Source organism: Palaemon carinicauda, chromosome 2 (genome assembly GCF_036898095.1).
Source record: "Palaemon carinicauda isolate YSFRI2023 chromosome 2, ASM3689809v2, whole genome shotgun sequence".
In the NCBI taxonomy this organism is placed as follows: domain Eukaryota; kingdom Metazoa; phylum Arthropoda; class Malacostraca; order Decapoda; family Palaemonidae; genus Palaemon; species Palaemon carinicauda.
In genome coordinates, this window is record NC_090726.1 from 92,884,847 (window position 1) to 92,903,255 (window position 18,409).

Sequence of the window (18,409 nt, forward strand, 5' to 3'; positions counted from 1 at the left end):
TCGCATAGCAAAACTTTTTCAGTTCTCTCAACAACCATTGGAGGACCAAAAGGCTTCCCTCACCCTCAGGGAAATGACCAGTATCACTCGCCTACAACCTGCAGCAGACGGCTTTCCTCGTGAATTGAATCTACTTTGCGACCCTTGGGTACGGCGCCTACCCGATCCTGTACATGCTGCTACCCCCAATGTCGATATTTGGCCTAAGAAGGACCTGAGGACGAAAGTCGATGCCCTTATGGACAGCCACTTCACCACCTTACAGACCTCCATCAACGCCTCCACTCCTGACAAAGTGTACACCTACTCAACATCGATTGACGCTGACGTGAATGCGGTAGGACATGCCGGAGCGACAACAAAGTCGCCCACCACTCACATATACCACACCTCACTTATGCCCCAACCAACAACCTCTCCAACCACTTCCTGATGCGCATCGGCTGCAGTTATGCTACTACCGCTCCAAATTTGGGGCTGCTGTGAAGAAATGTGTGAATGGTTATCAGTGGCCAAAAAACGTGTAAGTAGGCCATCGCTTGTGGCGATGGCCTCCCCTGTCACATGTTTTCTTTTTACATGATGCCAGTACGGGCGTACGATTTTTGGCAGACACAGGTGCATGCCGTTCTCTCCTGCCAAGGCCGCTCTCCAGGACACGATGTAGTCTGCCTAGGTCTGCCGACATTTGCCTGGAAGCTGCTAACAGATCTGGGATACCCACCCACAGTTATGAAACCCTCACATTATTGGTTGGAAGCATCAAATGTATTTGGAAGTTTCTTGTTGCTGATGTCACATTGCCAATCCTTGGTGCTGACTTCCTCTCACAATTCCACCTCCTGGTCCATGTAGCCTAGTGATGGTTAGTCAACTCGGATTTATACTCCTCGACACCTCTCCAACCAACCCTATCCAACCTCGCTCTCCATATCAGCACACCCATGGATACTTACACCCACCTCCTCACATCATACCCAGAAGTTTTCAATCCAGAACTTCATCAAACGCTCACAGTTCCAGCGAAACACGGTATTTATCACCATATCAAGACGACGGGGACCTCAATGTTTGCCAGATTCAAATGTCCGGCACTGAATCGTTTGGCGCCCGCTAAGCACTCGTTTGCTGAAATGGAATACATGGGTCTTCGCCAAAAGGCCTCAATCCCATGGTCGTCACCCTTACATATCGTCCTGAAGAAAGAGGGCTTTCTGTGTCCGTGTGGAGATTGCAGGCGCCTGAACGTGCAGACAAAACTGGATCATTACCCCCTCCCAAACAATGCCGACGGGACCTCCTACTTGCACAAAGCAAATGTTTTCTCAATGCTCGTCCTCCTGATGGGGTATTATCTGGTTCCCATGAACCCAGAAGAAATCCCAAGACCACCATCACCACCCCCTTCAGTATATACCCTTCAGTTACTCATGTTTTAGTCTTTGTAATTCTGGGGCCACTTTTCAATGCCTAATGGACGCCCATTCTATATATGTTAAGTGGACAACATACTTGTATTCTCTTCCTCCTAAGAGGAACACTTCTGTCATCTACGCATCGTGCTTGATTGCCTACAACAGAACGGTCTTGTAATCCGGTACGACAAGGTTACCTTTGGCACCAGAGAAGCTATCTTCAAAAACCTAAACAGAGGGAAAGCCCCTGGATATGATGCAATAACTGCCGAGATAATACTGGCCGAAAATTAAATGACTCTCAGACTACTTACAAGATTATTTTGTAGAGTGGGGCATGAAGAGACAAAACCTGATGAATTGGAGTTAGGAGTGTTGGTGAAAATGGCAATAAAAGGAGACCTGACTGATTGCAATAATTACTGTACAGAGGCTCACTCTTACGTCAGTTGTTATGAAAATAAATAGTATGCTTATTATAAAGAGACTGGAGAGAATGATTGATGAAAAGCTGAGAGATGATCAAGCAGGATTTAGAAAAGGTAGAAGTTGCACTGACCAAATTTTCATTATGAGACATGTTATTCAGCAATACGTAGAATATAGAATTCCACTTTTGATGGCATTTGTGGACTATGAAAAAGCCTTTGATAATGTGCAACGACCAATTTTGTGGAGAGTCCTGTGTTATCATGGGATTCCTCTTAAATACGCAAATTTGATTAAGTCTGTTCATGTGCATAGCAAGTGCAACGTTAATATTATTGGAGTCTTATCAAATGAATTTCCAGTGAACAGCGGAGTAATCCAAGGGAATGTATTGACCGCTATGTTGTTTATCCTCCACATTGATTTTGTAATGTGTAGAACAGTCAGAGGTGGTGGAAAAGGATTGGACTGGACTGGTGATAGGAATTTAGCAGACCTATAGTATGCTGATAATTTTGTCCTTGTAAGCCGGACACCACAGGATTTGCAATGCTTGCTTACTAGAATGCATGAAATATCACATGAGGTTGGGGTGAAAATAAATAGAAGAAAGACAGAGATGATGAGACTGGAGTATACAATGGAAGATGAAATATCATTGGAAGGAGAAAGGATTAATGAGGTAGAATCATATAAGTATTTAGGAACTAAAACAGGGTCTTCAGCATTAGAGTTTAGTGAATGATTGAAAAAAGCAAATCAGACAATGGCTAGGTTAAGGGGGCCAGCGGGCTATGTCGTATTTTAGGGACAGGACTTTGAAATTCATACCACTCAATAAGGTGACTTAGGACATCTCCAAACTGCATAGGATTTTTGCCTCTAACCTTCGGTTTTGCGATGCCAGGGTGATTTATCCTAAAAAAAAAGTGTTTTTCAAATTCTTTCTCCTCCCTTGATACTTAATATTAAGACCTGGGATTACTACCCAATATAGACCTGACGTAGACCAATAAAAGTCATTTTTTGCTAAATATTATTTTTTTTCATCATGGTGAAAAAAGTAAGTAGTTTAAAAATAAAAATTGAAAAAAAGGGTTCTGTTTTATTGTTTTATAATTTCTTTCGAAATTATATACCAAATTTCAAATCTATATCTTTAAAACTAAGGAAGAAGATGGAATTTTAAGGTCAATGAGTATAGTTTTGAGATACGGGCATTCAAAGATTTTCTTTGTATTTTTACAAGACGATATTAATAAATCATTATAATTATGAATTTTATGTTCCTTTTTGGATATTAATAAACCAAAACAATGTTATCAATCATAATTTAATCATAAATGAAGATCCCTTTGCTCAATATCTTGCTGCTTTAGGCGAAACGGTCGCTCCTTCATCCATAACACACTCTCTATCTCTCCTTCACTGACTCCGCTAATATCGCCGATATTAACCACTTCTGAGCTCTTATCAGAACGAATTTTCTTCTTCCTTGTAGTAGCGAGATGTTGAAATTGTCTTTTTCTCTTTGGCATATCTTTAAAACTAAGGGAGAAGATGGAATTTGAAAGTCAATAAGTATAGTTTCGATATAAGGGCATTCAAAGTTTTTCTTTGTATTTTTTACAAAGACAGTATTAATAAATCATGATTGTTATGAATTTAATTTTTCTTTTTGGATATAAATAAACCAAAACAACGTTATTTATTATAATTTAATCATAAATGAAGATCCCTTTGCTTAATGTCTTGCTTCTTTAGGCGAGAGGGCTGCTCCTTCATCATCTCTCTCCTTCCCTAACTCCGTTAATATCGCCGATATTATCCACTTCTGAACTCATCTTAGAGCGATTTTTTCATCGTCCTTATGTTAGTGAGATGTTGAAATTGTCTTTTCCTCTTTGGCATGATGAAATTCTTGCCGAAACCAAGAAAAACTATGAAAATCCAGTGAATGTCAGAGGTCAAACTCAAACATTTACTCTTTCTCAGTTTTGTGGTAGCAATAAAGGCCGAGTGTATGTAATCTCCGTGTAATACTCTGTCTTGCGACTTATGGAATCTATACAGATGCCATTACTCACAATTTGTTTTATATTAAAATGTAATAATTATCAAAATTATAATAACAGAAGAAATACTGTATTATCTTGTAGGGATCAATGTTTTTTGGTTTACTAATTACCCTGTAACTATGAAAGTAAGAGGAATTTTGACAAAACCTTTTGTATGCGCATTCTCCATTGCCATACGAAGCTTAGTTAATTTTTTCAGCATTTTGTGTTTTTCGTCCTATTCCCATGTATATTGGCATACTGGCCAGGCCCCTTAAGTAAAATTTGGAAATCAAATCCGCTGAAATTATATATAAAAATCGCATATATATATATATATATATATATATATATATATATATATATATATATATATATATATATATATATATATATATATATCAGTTTAGTGAGATCGGTGTTACTCTATAGACATGCACTGTTAAAATTTACCGCAATTTTAATCGGAAATTCTCCGTAAAACTATACTGTTCTCAGCAGTAATTCAGTGAAATACAGGCGACCATATTTTTTACCCTACGTTGCTATTGTTTTACGAGTTAGTGACCGTAATATCACTACTTAACGTTAATATATCAGTTTTTAAAACGATAAATGCCTGGCGAAATTTATTCCAGGATTTTTACGGTTTTTTACGGCGAATTTTTAAGTGTGAGTCATGGTATCACAATGAAACAATCTCCAATAGATTTAGTAGATTTGAGAACAAAGCCCTTAGAAGGATATTGTGAGTTAAATGACAGCACAGGTTTAGAAATGAAACTATAAGAGAGATTACTCGCGTGTCATATGTAGATGAGATCATGATGAGTGGTAGATGGAGATGGTTTGGGCATGCTCTTCGCACTCCCCAAGAGAGATTACTTCACCAAACGTTCAGCTGGGCTCCACAAGGACTATTGATCGCCAAGTAGTAGTTGAGGAATGGAGAAGTATTAAATTGAAAGCTCAAGATAGAGAGAACTGGCGAAATCTAACCGATGCCCTTTGCGTCAATAGGCGTAGGAGATGATGATGATCATGTTATAATGATTTATATTCATATATATATATATATATATATATATATATATATATATATATATATATATATATATACATGTGTATATATATATATATATATATATATATATATATATATATAGGGGTGTGTGTGTGTGTATTATGAGATGTGCTGATAGTATCGGTATCAGTATTGGTATCGGTAGCATAGTCCGTTTTTGTGAGCTTGTAAGTATCAGTATCGGTATCAACCTCTACTATGAGTATTTGATATCGGTATCGGCCAATCAAAAAGTGTAAATTGCCGATGCTCTGATACTGGTATGTACTGTATATATATATATATATATATATATATATATATATATATATATATATATATGTGTGTGTGTGTGTGTGTGTGTGTGCGTGTGTGTGTGTGTGTGTGTGTAAAAGAATATTAGATGAAATTGCTCTTTCACTCTGCAGAGTTGATTATGGCAATGGATTTTTTTTTTAATGAATGGCCATGCTTACAAAGATCTGTATAAATGTTCACAGGCAACAGTAATATGAAAAATGATACCATATGGTAACCCCAATTCTGATAATATTGGATAATGATAAGTACCCGGTAAGGTAACTCGGAAACCAGTTCATGCGAGTGATCTCTCTCTCTCTCTCTCTCTCTCTCTCTCTCTCTCTCTCTCTCTCTCTCTCTCTCTCTCTCTCTCTCACACACACACACACACACACACATTTGCAGAATTACTTGTTTATTTATGATTTATCTTTCTTTCTATGCTACTTCATATTCAACCTGATAAAACATCAATATTATGATAATAAGTTCTGCAAAACAATAATTAGCTGTATATTTTCTCGACGAACTAGCCTGTCCTCGAAAATTGACGGGGAGGGGGTTGGAATTGAAGTTGCCAATTTAGCCTTTTTTCTAACCAACTACCACTTAATCATAATTTATCCTAGCGAAAACAATATCTCTTATCTATTACTAATGGAGTCCTAGCACCGAACAGGACTAACTTTTGGTGTTGGATAAAATAGTTAATATCCCAGTAACTGCAATACAGACTTTGCTAAATAAAGAAGTCCAGTATTACTGATGATTTCTTGTATAATCCCCATATGAATTTCGGTATGCATTCTAAATTTCTGCTTCTCTCCTACTTTGGTGACTACTAGAATTTATGCTGACAACTGTACCTGAAACATTAACTAAAGACAAAGGGTGATGTGTAGAATATAACACTATTAGGGAGAAATTTGGTGAGATGGAATGTTGGAAATGGAAACCTATTAGGATTTTTTTTTTTTTTCAGTAAAAGGTGTCATTTTAGCTCCTCAAGCTAACACTAAATTCTCAAATGTAAATAATTCATTACTATTTATGAACAGCTATTTTTTCTAGTTCAATGATCTTGTTGAACTAATATGATATCCAGTAATAAGAAAAAAAATCATAAAGGGGAAGGCATTAGATTTATGATCAGATTGTGTCATTGCCAATGACATAGCATCCATAGTTTAACATCTTTTAAACAAACAAAAATCTTTAAAACATTGTTTTATCTCAAATAGATACCACAAAGTGCTTGGCCTATATTGTTTACTGAAGAGGCCTAATGATGCCTCACACACACTGCATTGCACACACTGAAGAGGTTGAAAAGTCAGTCAGCAAATCAATATTACACTGTTATCATAATAATTAGAGAAAGAATTTCTACAGCATCAGGGTATCAGCTAGTATCGATATTGGTAATTGTTATTTCTCATGTTTTGATTTAGAAAAAAATTGGGTATCGGCATCAGTATCGGTATTGGTCTAGAAAAAAATTGGGTATCGGCATCGGCCTCCAATGTGGTATTTGCATATCTTTAATAAAGACCGACAGCTCAAAGCAGTGTGAGGGTCGTCAGGCACCAGCTAGGCTAAGTGCTATCGTTATTGTCGGGCTCGTACAATGCCTGAGATACTAGGGCAGCCAGCGGAGTTTTACGGACATGGGCTGCTGTAAAAGGTTGCGGGTGTTTTTTTGTTTCTACCACCCTTTATGCAATAACATCTGACTGTACAACCTTGGGAGTCAACTACAGGAGTGATGGAATTAAAGTTTGTTTGAATATATCTTTAGGTAAAAATAAATTCAATGAAAATTATGATATTTTATTGTTACAATGTTTGGAGTTATTAGAAAGTAAAATTTTTATGTATATATTAATTTGTATATATGAAAGGTTGATTGGTGATGCATATACAGTACTTCTATGTTGTAGCGTAATGTATTGCTCAAGGAGGGGGTGACGTCAAGATTTATCTCAAGACCTCCTACTCTTCAGAATATAAGACATAAACCTCTTCAAGACACTTGTTGTGTGAGCACCAGTCTATAGAGCCTGTATATTTTCAGCCGATATAGCAAGACACCTGCTTGCATGCACATGAGAAGTTTCTGTGGCATCCTTTCAAACAGTTGAAGGTGATGGACGATGAAAGCTGATCTGGCCATAACGAGGGTACACTCAAAACGGAGACGTAGTCTTCGCTTTTCAGCTCCCACCCATACTCGGTCCGGGATGGCAGGTTTGGCTTTGGGATGCGAGCACTCCTGTCAATTATAGTTGCGTACATCGCCCCTCTCAGATGTGGAACAAAGGACACTTCGATCAAGGGTAGCATTTTCAGTAGAGTGGATTTGTTGTTGAAAAACTTGTTCGCTCGTACTTCACTCAAAGTATAACCTTGCATTGCATACCTCTTGGAGCAAATAGTGATTGTCAGATCTCTCGCTTGAGCACAGACTTCCTAGATCATCTCTTTGTGAACATCTCTCCAAATTCATCTAGGGCCCCACTGGGACATTCCCGACTTGAAATGAACCAAGCCTTCTTGCTTGTGAAGTACGGAAAGCTAGTTGTATCTCTGCCACTCAGACTGTGAATCATTGGCAACGTCTTTCACTGGACACCTCCAAGGACTTCTGCAAAACTGTGGATTGGTTGGTATTCGTTTGAAGAGTCTTGTACCCAGAACTCAGGTAGGTTCTATAGATGTGTAGCAGCATAGTAGATATATACGACAGTGACATCAGTGCCATTGGCATGCACTATAGCCCTGTTTGTTCCTTCTGTATAAACATTGTGTACAATTTGTAATATCAGCGTGGTATCAGCCTCCTCCTGAGTAGATTCCATCTCTGGCACTGGCACTGGTACTTGTGATTAAGCTGAGTTATGTCTCCTCATCAAATCCCCCACTGAGGTAATGCTGAAGTGACCCGAGTGCCATGTGTGTATTGCTGGATTTGCTCCACTTGTTGAATAGCTCAGAAAGTGAGCCGTGTTTTCTGCGTTCTTCAAGAGCTCGGTTTATTCTGAGGCTGTAAAGTTATCAGCAACTGTGAATGTTTTTGGTGGTTTTCCTGTTCTGTGACTTCGTGTTTATATCTTCAGACTTGGTGATTTGTGGAGATTGCAACGGAAGTGAATTCTGGCTGTATCAGGTGGTACATCATTCACTAATCCAACTAGATAATGGCTGGCAATATCCTCAAGCTTAGTGTCCTTATTAAATGGGTGACAATGGATCATATACATAGCATTAACAAAGACAACAGTCTTTGCTCCAACCTGAGGGGGAGAAAGTTTTTCTGCACTTTCAACTTTTATAGTTTCCTTCATGACAAGAAGGGACTTCGTGCCCATCCTCATTGTTTTACCTTCGTTGAAGAGGGCTTACAGTGTATTCATGCTCAGCAACAAAATTCACAATGTCAAGTGTAGCTCCACTAGCTACGACTTGAGTTATCCACAATGGAGATCAGACTTCACCGACCTGTTCCTTCTTTGCTAGTCCTTTTGGTGTCCTCTTTGATTTATTCTGCATTTCAAATGTCTTCAAGGGCACAGTTGATGTCTTTGATACAGGGGTTCTCTGCGACTTGTTGAGCTCTTTGACTCCAATTTGCTTGATACTCACAAGTTCCTTTTGGATATCTTTTTAGATACCTCACCTTTGTTTATGTTAATAAGTTCATCTGTTTCATTATAGAACGGATTCTCTTCAATTGCAGCAAGGATGTTGTTGATTATTTCCAGTCTGGCCTGCCTTATGGTGTGGATTTTGTACACCTGTATTGAGTCCCATCATTTCCTTCAACTTCCAACTGACTGAGGCTGTCAGAGCCAATTTTTTCTGGTTGTTTTCATTTGGGTGATTCCAGACAGACCACTGCTCTCCTTAGCATCGGCATTGAAGGTCTGCTCCAAAAGCATGTCGAGCAGCTCAGCATTGTGTTGACCATTGGATCGTCGAGCTACAAATGTTCTATCCATGACAGCGCTGTGAACTTTAGGAGCTATCTCTGGGAAGTTCTTCATTTCCTCAATGTTGATCGGAAGCGACTGTTACCCGTATTTATAGTGCCCAGCGGCAACAAGATATGGGAGCATTTTACCAGATTCACACATGTGTCCAATCGAGTTTCCTTGTCTCTGGTTGAAGAAATATCAGAAGAGGATGTCACATATTTCATGGAAGGTGAGCCAGTAATTGGCTGTGGGTCTCTTGGATAGATCATCTTGGAACTGGACAAGTTGCTCATTGAGAGTGACAAGTTGATTATGTGCATTGTTTATCAAGTTCAACTGTTCCCGACCAGTCAGCTGGTTGTTGAGAAGTTTCTGTGTTAAACTGGTGATGTCATTTGTAAAAGAGGAATTATTCCGTTGTTCGAGCTTGGCTTGGATTTCTTGCTAGATCAATCATCACAGACCCTCAGAGATTAGCCAGAGAGCATGAAGTGTTTGATAGTACTCGGCATTGCTGCCAAATATCTTTCTAATTGTCCCCTCTGTAAAAAATCCTGCCCTGACCAGGATATCTTCGATACTATTTTCACGCATGATCTACACAATAGCCTTCATGAAGTTGTGCACTTGATGATATCCACCCCCCCCAAAAAACTACTTGGATGAACTTATCAGGGTTAGCTTCCTTTATGGCCTTAGCAAGCTCATAAGTAGCTTGATCACAATCTATAATAGTCCACTCATTGCCAATTTTACTGGACGTTCTGACAAGGCACAACATTTCTTCCATCAGAACAGAGAAGTCTGTGGGTGATGATGGTATGAATGGTAGGTAAGCAACCATACTGGATTCCTGTTGATCATACAGTTTTTCATAAAATGCTGGGAAGCTCGGGAGGTTGGGTTTCGCCGTGAAATTTTCCGTATTATCAGTGGAATAGAACTGTGTTCTACAGAGCCACCAAATAAACAGGAGATCAGCAGCAGAGTCATTTTCATTTTCGGTCATATGATCTGCATGACATATGTTTTTTTGGCATCCGCCCTTTCTTATGATCACTCGCTGTCAGGTAACATGATGGTATTGGTTCTTTTTGTTTCTATAGAGCTCAATCCCTCTTCTTGTGGTATGGAATGCAGCACTTGGAACTTTTACATTCTCCACTGCAATTACCGTTGTAGCGTGAAAACTCCCACATGCCATGGTTTTGTGAAGCCAATCCAAGTTGTCCATCGCGAAAACATAACACCACTGTGATGTATTTCTAGCATATATTTGTATAATACTCTTCATATATTGTAACTGATAGATATGACCCCTTCCCCCCTCTTGCGCAACCGGGAAAAGAAGTGTTTCCCATTAAACTAACGTTAAGATGCTTCCTTTCCTGTTGATGTAAAGTGAATCTGAAAAGAATTTTTAAATGAACACCTCTGAGAATAAGTTTACGCATTCATTAAGTAAAAGGGATCTATGATTAATTGTTAAATAAACACCTCAGTCAAAAAAGTAAGATTTTTGGTCTCCTACTTCCTATGTTGGTATCTTTATGTTTCATTGTTCCTGATTCTAATAATATTAGCTGTAAATTCATCTGACTCTAATTTTGCTGAACGGTAAAAAACCAATGTTTGAAAGTCTGCATTCTTTTGGATTAAAGAAAATTCTTTTTAAACATTCTAAATGAACAGATAAAACATTACTGATCACATACAAAGGAATTTATCAACTCTGACCTTACATCTTGGCCAAAGAGGTACACATTACTTTTAAGTTCATATGAAGTTTTGAAGATTGGTTCTTTTGCCAGGATGATTTCCCCATTTCATTAATATATAACTGTCTTGATGAATGCCTGTACAAGCTATGAATGACGTTCTAGAAATCAATTTGTTAGCTTATGACCTGCAATGCCGTAATTATAACTCCATTACATGACCATTATGAACTTCTACTCGATCACTTTGGCACAATAGTTATTTAATTTACGTATACAGTACATTCTCTCTAAATGCGTAAATTATTTAAGGAATTGTATCAGATTTATTTATCTTAACAAAATCGTTTTTCATAACACGCTATACTTGTTAAATCTGATGATGCATGATCACTCATCTTGTGGTAAGAAGAAGAAAAGAGAGTGCACGTATTTGAATTGTCTGGAAAGTTGATTGATATGAAGTTTTCATAATACTCTAAACCAGAATAAATACCATTGCGAATAGAATTAGCATCATATTTTTTCTTCCATAAGTGAAACATTTTACGGACAAACCTATTAATAAGATATGACATTAAAATACTGAGCGAAGACGATATGATTAAAATGTATCTGAATACTTTTTAAATCGTAGGATGCCGATTTACTGGTGATAAAGTAGCTGTTTTATAGGCAAGCCGAACTGAACAATAGTAACAAATGACTATAAAGGAATACAATTCAACTTATAAACATTATATACCATATATATATATATATATATATATATATATATATATATATATAAAAATACATATATATAAATATAAGAGTTATGGTCGAGCCTCTAGAGATTGTTAATTAATATACATATCTAGAATAGACAGTAACTGTTTCCCCAGGACAAGAGACCAAAATTAAAAGAAGGATGAGCATTGAATGGAGAGCATTTGGTTAAAAAAAAATGAGATTATGAAATGTAAAATGCCACTTTCTTTAAAAAGAAAAGTACTTAATGAGATGGTCCTACCAGTATTAATTTATGTATGTGATAATATCAGTTGGTCCTAACTGTTTCTTAATGTCAATGTTTGAGTATTTCTTTATATTGTTTTGTTTATTGTTATGTTCTTCTTATGTTAATGTTTTATAGCGTGATTATCATAAGTTATGTGCTTGTGTTAACGTATGCATTTATGTTGTTATTCATTGTTGTCTTTCTTTCTGTTACAGATGCGATAGTTTGCTAATGTTTTGAAAAAAGCTTGGAAATTATCACCAAGTATTATTTTCATTAACATTTATTCAACACATACTCATCATGGCTAAGTTACTGAAGCCATCCAGACTGGACACTGATCCCAGCTCGTCCAATGCAGCCAAAGAGTGGAAGCACTGGGATAGAACATTCACTAATTTCATAGAAGAAAGTGGCGATGCTGCACCAGACAAGTTGAGGGCATTAGTGAATTGTGTGTCCTCGAGTGTATATGAACTGATCGAAGACTGTAGTACTTTTGTGAGTGCAATCGCCAAACAGGATAGTGTTTATTTCAAGTTGCCGAATGAGATTTTTGTTAGACATGTTTTGGCGACGTGACGACAGCAGTCGGAGAATCCATTGACAAATTTCTGCGTGAGTTACATAAACTCAACAAAGACTGCAACTTCCAGCCAGTCACAGCAGAACAATATCGGCAAGAGCTAGTACGTGATGCATTTATCAATGGTATTGCCTCCGTATTTATTCGTCAGCAGCTACTAGAGAATAAGTCACTGAATCTGGAGACTGCACACAGTCAAGCTCGTACGTTGGATCTTGCCCAGCGCAGTGCCGACGCATATGCATCGCCACCTGTTCCTCATACTGCTGCTTTAGTTCCAGAGCGGCAGGTGCAGCCTAGTGGTGACCAGCAGCAACATCCAACGCAAGAGGGAGCAGAAGGAATTTCACCTGGAGGTTCAGCTGTTGCCGCTGCCTACTTATCAAAGAGAATATGTTATTTATGTGGTAATGCACTTCCCAGTATAGGTAGAGTGAGTTGTCCCGCACGTACTGCCACATGCAACAAATGCGGTAAAACAGGCCATTTTGCAAAAGTCTGTAAATCGAAAGTTTCACGTAGTACCGCTGCTACATTGTATAATCCCACTTTGCTTACAATAACTGCCACTTATCCAAATAATCTTTCACATGCAGCTACAAACATCACTGTAAATAGCCTCTCATTGAAGGCCCTAGTCGATTCTTGTAGCTCAGATAGTTTTATACGTGAGGAAGTAGCGCAGAGACTAAAACTGACAGTAGTCCCAGCAAGCTCAGCGATCTCAATGGCATCAAAATTGTTCAATGCTAGTTCCCCTGGATTTGTCATAGCAGACTTGGTTCACCTTGATCAGAGATATCCCAGTATACAGCTAGGGGTCCTGAAGGATTTGTGTTGTGATGTCATTTTGGGTTATGATTTCAAAAACCAACACCAAAGCGTGACTTTTCAATATGAAGGGAAAAGACCAAATTTGAAGATAACTGGCGCCAAACCTCTGTGTATTAGCGACAGCTGACATCGATAAACCGTCATTGTCTCCGAACTTACCTCAACAGTGTAAACCCACTGCAGTCAAATCCAGACGCTAAAGTCAAGATGACCAGCTGTTTGTAAAAGACCAGATTTCAAATTCACTATCTGAAGGTGTCATTGAACCAAGTATATCCCCTTGGAGGGCACAGGTTGTAGTAGTCAAAGATCCAGTTGACAGGCACAAAAAGAGACTTTGTATTGATTATTCCCAGACCATTAACCAATACACAGAACTAGATGCTTACCCCCTCCCAAGGATAGAGGATATGGTACATGACCTTGCAAAATATAAGGTGTTTTCCACATTTGACCTGAAGAGTGCATATCACCAAATCAGCATTAAAGAGAGTGAGATGAAGTACACTGCTTTTGAAGCTGCAGGGAAATTGTTTCAGTTTTGTAGGATTCCATTTGGTGTGACGAATGGTGTAGCTGCATTCCAAAGAGCCATGGACAAACTAGTTGAGGATGAGAAGCTCAAAGATACTTTTCCATGCCTAGACAATATCACTGTAGGTGGAGCATCTCAGGCTGAACATGATGAAAGTGTTCAAAAGTTCTTAGAGGTGGTTCGGAAACGGAACCTTACCCTCAATGAAGTGAAATCGGTTATTTCTGTTCTTACAATCAATGTTCTGGGGTATTGTGCCGGGAATAATGTTATAAAGCCCGACCCAGACAGATTACGACCCCTTCACAAATTACCGCCTCCCACAAATATGGGCTCTCTGCGAAGAGCTCAAGGATTGTTTGCCTATTATGCCAAATGGATCCCTGGTTTTTCTGACATGATCCATCCCTAAGTGAACACAAAAACTTTTCCACTGAGCGAGCCAGCACTAGCTGTTTTCATTCTTTAAAAAAACAACTTATGGATATTTCACTTCGGGCTGTAGATGAGAGTCTTCCTTTTATTGTAGAGTGTGATGCTTCGGAAGTTGCTGTCTCTGCAGTCTTGAACCAGGATGGCCGCCTGGTAGCTTTTTTGTCGAGAACGCTCCAGGGTAGCAAGTTGCATTATCCAGCAGTGGAAAAAAGAGGCCACAGCTATTATTGAAGCGTTCGCAAGTGGAGCTATTTCTTAGCAAGACGACATTTTACTCTGATTACTGATCAAAGATCCGTGATGTTCATGTTAGACAGCAGGATACAAACTAAAATAAAGAACAACAAGATACAAGAGTGGAGGTTGGAGCTGGCATCCTACAGCTATACTATACTGTATCGTCCGGGGAAACAGACTCGTGCCTATTGTTGTTTTATTTCCTCAATTTCGAATCTCACTGACATCCATGAAAACCTCTGCCATCCTGGCGTCACTTGCCTTTTGCACTTTGTGTGATCCAAAAACCTCCCATTTTCAACAGACGTGAAAAGAGTGTGTGCTTCTTGTAGAATTTGTGCACAACAAAAACCAAAATTAAATCATCCAGGAAAAGGAGGATAATAAAGGCCACCCAGCCAATGGAACGTTTTAGCATTGATTTCAAGGGGTCTCTGCCCTCTACCACGAGCAATAAGTACATTCTTACGGTTGTTGAAGAGTATTCACGTTTCCCCTTTGTGTTTCCCTGTCCAAACATGCATTCGAAAACAGTGATAAAATGTCTTGAATCTATCTTTATCCTTTGTGGAATGCCTAGTTTCATACATTTAGATTAAGGTTCTTCTTTCATGCCCCAAGAACTGAAAATGTACCTCTCTCAGAAGGGGGTTGCAACCAGCAGAACGACACCTTATCATACGATGGGCAACAACCAGGTTGAGAGATACAATGGTATTATTTGATCTATTTGTTTAGTACTCGAAAGTCCTGGCTTGAAGACTCAACAATGGGAGATAACACTTCCTGAGGTTTTGCACTCAGTTAGGTTGCTCTTCATGTTCAACAACCAATGAGACACCTCATGAACGTTTTTTCAGGTTTCAGTGACGCTTTAGTCTTGGAATTACATTACCGCCATGGCTTTTGACTCCTGGACCGTACTATTGCGACGACATGTTAGGTCTAACAAACATGAACCGTTAACTGAAGAGGTTCAACTCATGGATGCAAACTCAATGTATGCAAATGTCAAATATCCAGACGGTAGAGAATCAACTGTGTCTACCCGTGACTAAGCCCCAAGTCCTGAAGGTGCAACGTCCCCTGTACACCATGTTGAACCATCAGGAAACACGGAGTCCCCAGATACAACTGAAGTGCAGGATACACAAACTCATGATAGTTCACAAATTCATGATAACCGTGATTGTCATGAATCCAGTGAGCCCACTGAGATAAGAAGATCCACTCGTGTGTCAAGGCCTGATCGCTACGGATGCGATTAAACCAATACATTTGTTTTGATTAAAGTTGAATTTTCTAGGAGGGGAGAATGTTATAATATCAGTTGGTCCTAGCTGTTTCTCACAGTCAATGTTTGAGTATTTCTTTATATTGTTTTGTTTATTGTTATGTTATTCGTATGTTAATGTTTTATAGCATGATTATCATAAGTTATGTGCTTGTGTTAACGTGTGCATTTATGTTGTTATTCATTGTAGTCTTTCTTTCTGTTAATGATGTGGTAGTTTGGTAATGTGTTGAATAAAACTTGGAAATTATCAAAAAGTATTACTTTCATTATAGTATCAAAACTTGGAGCCTTACTAAAGCCTTAGAACATAGCAAGGTAAAACTCAAAGAGCTATGGAAAGAATAATGATCGAAATAACAATATGAGACAGAAAAAGGGCAACATGGATACAAAAGCAAACTAAAGTAGAGGATATTCTAACATGTAAGAAAAAAAAAAAATTAACATGGGCAGGATTAATAATAAGAATGGCAGAAAATAGATGGACATTAAGAATAACAGAATGGGTCCCTAGATATTGTAGAAGAAGTAGAGGAAGGAAGAGAAGACGATGGATCGACAAACTAAAGAAGTTTGCGGGCGTGGGGCACAGAAAGACAATGAACAAACTCAAGTGGAATGACACGTCTAAGGCCTTTGTTTTGCAGTCAACTAGTAATGGCTGATGGTATATATATATATATATATATATATATATATATATATATATATATATATATATATATATATATATACTGTATATATCAAGCGTGGATCCAGCAAGTTCAATGAGGGCCCATGGAAAACCTGACCAAAGCAGCAGGGTGCCAACAATTTTAAGCTATCTGAAGCTATTTTTCATGTTTTTGAAACCATTTTCATAATTGAATATTATAAGGTGAAAATCGTTATGTAATAACAGCATCATAGTAAGATATATAAAACATTTCAGCAGTAATCTCTACAATTACTTTTAGTAAGGACTAATTATATTCCCGGGAAACTTCATCAATTGACTACCTCTGTCCGAGATCTTATAAGAATTTCGAACAAAACAATAGAAATAAGTATTGAATTAATTAATATTAGAATTAATAAGGCTAATAACAAATTTATGTTAATCTTTAATGTACAATTCGGTTTGAACTGAAATGCATCGAAATCTTACAAGGATTTCATGAAAAAAGGGAACTTGCATGCTAAGTTCTGAATTAGTTAATATTAGAATTAAGAATGCTATTAACAATTCATATTATCTTTTATATACTATTCGGTTTAAAATGTCCTATGTATCCATGTTTGGTATCAAAATCAGTAACTCTTTAACTTCTCTTTTTAAACATGTTACATGTTGATATCACTATTTGATATCGCTATCACTATTGCCAATTGCTAGATCAACTGACTCCCCATGCTCATGTAAAATTATCCTCTCGAACTACACCTGAATCTTAAAATTCCGAAAAAGATTAGTACAAAGCGGTCCCATAAACATGACAGTTCCTTAAGCTGTTTGGATTGTCAGGTTTTCCGAGAGAAACACATGCAACCAAATTCCGCCGACAGCATATTCATACCTCTGCCTAGTCGGCATTTCTAACCTATAATTTTAAAATCTTAAGACCATCCTTCCTTGGCATCGACTACCAATCGGGTCTCTTTATTCCAGGGAGGTCGTCATTTTTTTCAACATGGCCAATGAGTGCATCCTTAGGCGGGCCTCACAGCTTCATCCCACCGAAGATGCCCCCCCCCCCCCCCCCACACTGTTCCTGCCCAACGACGGACTTTACCTGTGGATATGATAGCAGAATCGCTTTAACCACCACACTGAGGACAAGTACTGCCAGCTAAGCAGAACTACTACAACCAACATACCAAACAGTATAAGATGAATCGCCCTAACTACCGAGCTACTACAAGAAGAAACCAAACCAACTAAACTAGTGCTAAGTGGCCGTGAAATACACTAATTCATTTAACTAGATATTGATAAGTCATTCATTCCTGCAACTTTACTTGTTCGTGTGAAAGTGCTGTATCCAATAATAATAGAGTCAAGCAAAATACTATTTTAGTGCATATCTCTATCTTGGAAGATCTGATAGCTCTTCATGTAACACCCCACTACTGTTATATCTGCGATTATTCATACATTGGTCCTTTGTTAACCTTTGTTACTAATCTATCGAAGTTAGAGGACCACGGGTGTGCATGTTAGAAGATGCACGGCGATAAACGGGCTGTTATGTTTAGTGGTCCCCTTTTGAAAGCGGTGTACCAGTCCTCAAGGACGTGGTGCAGTACGATTCCGCCGCAGCCTCTGAGTTATATCTGTAATTATTAGATCAACTGCATCATTCCGTTCAATTATCAACCAACAGTAATTCTTGACTCGTCGAATTGTAGTTAGTCTCTCCCCTTCGTCCAACTTGATTCATATCAGAAAAAGTCACTTCCAGGTCATATATAATGAATTTTTACCGAGAGAGAGAGAGAGAGAGAGAGAGAGAGAGAGAGAGAGAGAGAGAGAGAGAGAGAGAAGGATGA

The 18,409-nt window shown here is 38.3% G+C and overlaps 1 protein-coding gene across 1 annotated transcript; it reads left to right on the forward strand.

Moving 5' to 3' along the window:
- Nucleotides 1–12,259: 12,259 nt before the first annotated feature.
- On the forward strand, nt 12,260–14,323 carry LOC137618478 (uncharacterized). The gene is made up of 3 exons (XM_068348641.1): nt 12,260–12,457; nt 12,613–13,486; nt 13,632–14,323. Exons 1-3 carry the CDS (start codon nt 12,260–12,262, stop codon nt 14,321–14,323), a joined length of 1,764 nt encoding a protein of 587 aa, XP_068204742.1.
- Nucleotides 14,324–18,409: the final 4,086 nt, after the last annotated feature.

Bases quoted from the DNA above. Each gene is read 5' to 3' on its own strand.
- LOC137618478 (XM_068348641.1), top strand. From the start codon at position 12,260: ATGGCTAAGTTACTGAAGCCATCCAGACTGGACACTGATCCCAGCTCG. The intron at 12,458-12,612 runs GTGAGTGCAATC...TGCAACTTCCAG, and splicing joins TCGAAGACTGTAGTACTTTT to CCAGTCACAGCAGAACAATA. The intron at 13,487-13,631 runs GTATTAGCGACA...CACTATCTGAAG, and splicing joins AACTGGCGCCAAACCTCTGT to GTGTCATTGAACCAAGTATA.